At 38.0% G+C, this 6000-nt stretch overlaps 1 protein-coding gene across 1 annotated transcript; it reads right to left on the bottom strand.

The window, feature by feature from the left end:
- Nucleotides 1-241: 241 nt before the first annotated feature.
- Nucleotides 242-5586, bottom strand: LOC107557059 (transcriptional activator protein Pur-alpha-like). Its single transcript, XM_016240365.1, has 2 exons — nucleotides 5387-5586; nucleotides 242-1281 (listed from the first exon to the last, which is right to left on the bottom strand). Exons 1-2 carry the CDS (start codon nucleotides 5466-5468, stop codon nucleotides 335-337), a joined length of 1029 nt encoding a protein of 342 aa, XP_016095851.1. The 5' UTR covers nucleotides 5469-5586; the 3' UTR covers nucleotides 242-334.
- Nucleotides 5587-6000: the final 414 nt, after the last annotated feature.

Here is a 6000-nt window from a genome sequence, read left to right as displayed (position 1 = left end):
TGGAACATGTAAAAAAGTTCTGGGTTAATAAGGGAAAAAAGAAACACTCAGTTCTGTTGTCGTCGTCAAGTAGGAAACACAGTTCATATATAATGTTATTACTTGTTTTAGCAGCCGCTTACTGTATTAATGGTGGGTAAGTGGATGACATCCAGCGATGGGTGGACTGTCAGTCTGTGGAGGTTTGTATTTTTTGTGGGTGGTGCTCCCTTGGAGTTAAACAGTTACTTATGTATCTCTCTCTTTTTTTTTCTCTTTTTTTTTTTTTACAGCAAAGTACATAGAATTTCTCTTTAGGTTATTCTGATTATTTTTTGCATGTTTCTCTCCACTATCAATCCTCGTCCCCGTCGTCTCCGTGCATCTCCTCTTGTTGCTGCTGCTGCTGCTGCTGAAGCTCGCATGCCCTTTTTTCCCGCTGTTTCTCCTGAATCTTTTTCATTTCGTCTGCGTATTTACTGAAAGTGCTGCCGAATTTCGACCACACTTTGTAGGGCACTGTGATAGAGTTGCGATAGGTGGGCTTGACCTCGCTTACCCTCATGAACACCCCGTACTTATTGGAGCCTACGTCAAAGAAAAAGCGCTTGTTGTCCACAGTTAACGAGGTTCCCTCGGGCAGCTCCGCCGGCTCGTCCTCCACTCCGTAGTCGTCGATGAGTTTGGCGAGAGCGTCGCGAAACTCGATAAGTCCCTGGGCTGGAAGAGCGATGGTCTGGCCTTGCGTGGCTCCCAAGCCGGGCCCCCGGTTGACGGTTTGCCGGATCCTCAGAAAGCGGCCCCTCTGGTTCTCCTTCAGATCCATGTAGTACTTCCGATTCTCCCGGACCAGAAACTCACTCTTCAGCGCCCGCCGCGGCTCATCCTGCGCTATGTCGGGGTTGCTCGGCCCTAACTGGGCATAGTGCTCGATGAAGTCCCCCAGGTAATCGCGGAACTCGACAGCCACAGACATGGAGAGAGTGAGGCGGCTCTTGTTTCCCCCGGCCCCGACTTCTGCTATCTTCAAGAAGCGGCCTTTCGCGTTCTGCTTTACGTCTAGATAGAAGCGTTTGTTCTGGATGTCAACCCGCTTCGAGGCGAGCTCCTGCGTCTCGTGCTGCAGCCCAGAAGCCGAGCCCGCCCCTCCTGTCACTGGGTGCATGGAACCGACACCCGGGCCCGTGGCTGCGCCTCCCTGCTCACTTCCACTGTCTCTGTCCGCCATGATGCTGCCTGCCTTCTCCCTCTGTCTTACTGCAAGCCTACTGCCAAGCAGCCACGCTACCGTTCTCGCGAGATCTGTGTGAGGAGAGAAGACGAGCGCTGTTCAGACCTGTGCCGATTCCGAATAAATTCATCGTACAGAAGGTCTAACACTGCAGCCGCACGCTCTAATCACATAGTATGTCTGACCTGGAATATCATGATACATTCAATTTAAAGAGAAAGTAAAATATTCAATTCATTGCGTCCGTGTGCGCTGCCTTTACCGCGGATTAATATAGGCTATATTTCACTGCCGTCGATGTATTTTAGGCTATATATAGTCGATACAGAAGCCATTTGCTTAAGTTTCGTTGTCCTCTAGGTTTTTATTCGTTTGTAGCTTATAAAACGAATTAATAAACAGTGGTTAAAATGGAACAGGAGATTAAAGATTGAAAACGGGAAACTGCGTTTTCTATAGCCTATGCGAAGTGACAGAAATTGATATAATTCTAACTGATCGCTCACGCATCCCGCTGGTATTTATGCATATTTAATGAGCAATTTTGCACGATATAAACTGGCTAACAAACGTTTCGGGGCAGACCGGTTGTGTTTGGATAGGCTTTAATTTGGTTCATCCTTCATTCAATAATGCACTTCAGCCTTTTTTGTCATGGCAAAAATAAAAATAGATTATTGGAAATATTTTTTTTTCCTCAGATGCATTCATATTGATGCATTGACGCAAAATGCATTAAATGGCTATGATTTAAGCTACAAAAAAAATTCAGGGTTTGATTTCTTCAGCTTTTAAGGTGGTTACATTTTAGTTTGGTAAAAGTGTGATTTATGACATCTATATTGTATTTTCTGTAGGTTTATGTTATGCACTTATAGGCTACAATACTAGTTATTTTTCTCCAACCTATTATTTAGCATTTGCTACTGAATGCATTTTTACCAGATGCAAATAATTCATTATAATCAACTATATAACATCCCCAGCTATTTGTTGTTTTCTAGTTGTTCATCTTTTATTTTAATATCGGAAAAAAATCTCCTTGTAAAAAAATGTGAGCAATAAATCGAGGCTTACTAAAATCAAACCTCAGTGTCTGAAAAGGATTTTGTGGTGATATTGTATTCAATGCCTGTTCGAAGAAAATAATGTAGGCCTAACAGTTGCATTTTTCTTGCGATGGATGCTTTGATGAAAGCGGTTAAGAGGAATAGCCTCTGTGTTGTATGACCGTTACATATAAGCAGGAGAATATCTCTCGACCTATTAAAACTAAACGTGGCGATATTACAAGAACACTAACACAGTTCATGCAATTTGTTTCAATACAGCTGTTCTCAGATATTACAGGCTATACAAAAATATAAGCTTTTACACAATATTTATTTCGTGCGCATATAGGCAAATGAGTAATGGGTTTCAGACATTTGCTTAAAAAATACTAACTTAAACGAGTAAAATAATATAATTTACTGAAATATCTCAAATCCATAACCATAATCATATAGTTGTTCATCTTTTATTTTAATATCGGAAAAAAATCTCCTTGTAAAAAAATGTGAGCAATAAATCGAGGCTTACTAAAATCAAACCTCAGTGTCTGAAAAGGATTTTGTGGTGATATTGTATTCAATGCCTGTTCGAAGAAAATAATGTAGGCCTAACAGTTGCATTTTTCTTGCGATGGATGCTTTGATCAAAGCGGTTAAGAGGAATAGCCTCTGTGTTGTATGACCGTTACATATAAGCAGGAGAATATCTCTCGACCTATTAAAACTAAACGTGGCGATATTACAAGAACACTAACACAGTTCATGCTATTTGTTTCAATACAGCTGTTCTCAGATATTACAGGCTATACAAAAATATAAGCTTTTACACAATATTTATTTCGTGCGCATATAGGCAAATGAGTAATGGGTTTCAGACATTTGCTTAAAAAATACTAACTTAAACGAGTAAAATAATATAATTTACTGAAATATCTAAAATCCATAACCATAATCATATCTAAATGCTTTGTTTCTTACTATTTTCTTTGTCAATCCACACAAAACCCATGCATAAGATTAATTTTAAAATGTTTGGCAATTCAATACAAAATTAAAAAATGATTTATTCGTTTATAAACATGGTTTTTAAAGCAAACTGTTTTATAAATGTAGAAGTGCCTCACTTTGATTTCGATTTTTATTAGTTATTAGATTATTTGCGTGTTTTCCTGTAGTTGTAGAAATATTTCCCATATTCAAACTCAGGTACTTAACAAAACATCAAACAAAAGTCGACTGGATAATTACACCAGTGTTTTGAATGAGTTTTCTTTAACTTAACTTAACTTAACTTATCTGCTCTGTAATTTAATTGAAATTGTAAGTATTAACCCTGGAAAGTGATGACATTTTTAAATAAACGTTTATTTTTTCACGAATCCAAGAATTCATTCTCTCTAATAATTTAGTTTAGAAAACATTTTAATAATTTAGCAGCGTGTTTGTTAACAGTTAGTACAATTGTGATAGACGTATCTGATCTGAAAAGCAAAACGCATTTTTCAGAGTCGGGACTGTACATTGAAATATTCTGATGCGTCTAATCGTACCTTTTTACTTTCACAAATGAGCTGTGGACGTAAAAATACCACATCGTCATTAATAATCAATTTTCTTGCATATTAATGTTATTTTAATCTTAAAGTTACAACTGTAATACCATTGCAAGCTATAAAAGCTAAGAAAGAACAAAAAGTTAAAATATAAAATCTCCTAACTCAAAAGTCTACAATGTAATAAAGTAGATTAAAATGAGATATTTAGAATTGATCTCCTTTTAAATACGTACATTTTAGATAAATATGGTCACTGAGTGATGCCTTGAAAGAACTGAGTGAATATAGTGAACATATATATATATATATATATATATGAACATTTCTTGTTACTGTTGGAAAATGGATGTTGAATATATAGGCCTATATATATATATATATATATATATATATTTATTTATATCTATTCAACATTCATATTCCAACAGTACTATAACAAGAAATGTTCAGTTGAGAGAGCCTTGACATGTTTTCCATGCAGGCATTTTAGTTTAGGTTTGTACAAGAGGTAATAAACAGAAAAAAGGACTATTTACATGCAATTCTCCTCAGTCCTCAAATAAAGCAATAAGGAATATGCAGCGTTTATGCACGCCTTGAAAAACAAACCCTGGAATAATGAAAATGACTGAAATTCAGAAATGCAATAATTAGATGGAATTAACGTACATTACCAGACCATTTATTTTTTTTCAATGTTTAATGTTTCTCTAAAGACCGAGCACCCTTTGAATACAACCAGCATTCATAAACATAGGGCCTGTGTAGTTAGGAAAAAATTATAAAATATATTCAATTGCTTACACATATGCATGTCTATTCTAGCATATGCTTTATTAAATAAAGTTCATGTCTTTAATTTTTGTAATTCGAAGAGAGTTTAATATGCAATCAAATAAAAATATAATAAATAAAATGCATTTAAACGATGTTTGCATAACAGGCAAGTGTCTAAGGTAAGTGTTTCCCCCCTGATTAAAAAAGAAATAAATAATAATTAGCCTATATTACCTTGGGCTAAACATAGAAGTTAATGCTCCCTACTTTGTATGGCCTGTTGCTTGCTAGAATGAAGAATGTCTTAACTGGTTATTCTTAATTGATACTGAACATTCTGACATTTAAAACTTCTAATGCACATGTAAACTACTGGACATGGGCCTATAACACAAGTGACAGTGCGTAAAAAAAAGACACTGAGTGAAGGAAACAGGGACCGCCGACTCCAATTCATGAGCGTCGCTTATAGGTGTGCTTGTTTGTTTGGTCTAAGGTGAACTCTGTAAGCTTGAACTCAAAACGGTATGTCACAGTCACACTTAAATGGCACACTGGATTTGCCGCAACAGAGTCTGACAGCCTCGCTGTATGTCAGCACTGTAAACAGTTAACGAGTTTGCGCAATCATTCTGTGATATCTGCCCGCGGCTGCGAACATTAATTCCGTGGTTGTTATACTGACAAAAAACAAGTATACCGCGGAATGCCATGAGATATGATCGTAAAGTGCAGTGCTGTTGCCAAAGTCGCAGACCTCATAACGAGCGACGTGGTTCGGCATATCTTACCCCGCTTAGTCTGCAGGCAGAGCGTTAGCCCCCGTGCAAGCCCTTCGCAGTTGAACACTGTCAGAAACAAAGATGAAAACATGTAAGCCCCGAAGGCCTACTGTAAACACTGTCGCGGTACTGCTTCACCAATGCGCCGTTCACAAAATGGAACGAAAGAGCGAGTCGTGGCATGGAGACGGACGCACGCAGGAGCTCAACGCTGTGCGCGTGGAGTCTGATGTCAGCACGCTCAGCTGGGGAAAAGCTAATAGCTCTTGCGCCTCGCACTGTTGCTTTCGCGGTATTGCAGCCGGACTTGCCGCTTTAGCGGTTTTGATATCGGAGAATACTTCACATATACTTCACATCTCATATGAAATGTATTATCCGTATTCTGAGTAGATTCGGTGTGCTATAAGCTGCAAGTATTGTAGAATCGAAAAACTAGTGTCACGATCAACTTTTTACAGGGTTGTTAAATTAAGTGTGTATGCGAAAGTAAGATGCACATGTGCTTTATTATCTTCCTTATGTCACTGTAGTTTCTCCTAGGCTCTTAAAGTTGTTGTTTTTTCTTTATTTTTGGTTTTGTTTTACCATATACATTTTATCATGTGAGTTCTACCAAAGTG

Source organism: Sinocyclocheilus grahami, unplaced genomic scaffold (genome assembly GCF_001515645.1).
Source record: "Sinocyclocheilus grahami isolate Dianchi unplaced genomic scaffold, SAMN03320097.WGS_v1.1 scaffold588.1, whole genome shotgun sequence".
NCBI lineage: Eukaryota > Metazoa > Chordata > Actinopteri > Cypriniformes > Cyprinidae > Sinocyclocheilus > Sinocyclocheilus grahami.
The sequence above is the reverse complement of the archived record's forward strand: the minus strand, read 5'-3'. Positions and strand labels throughout refer to the sequence as shown.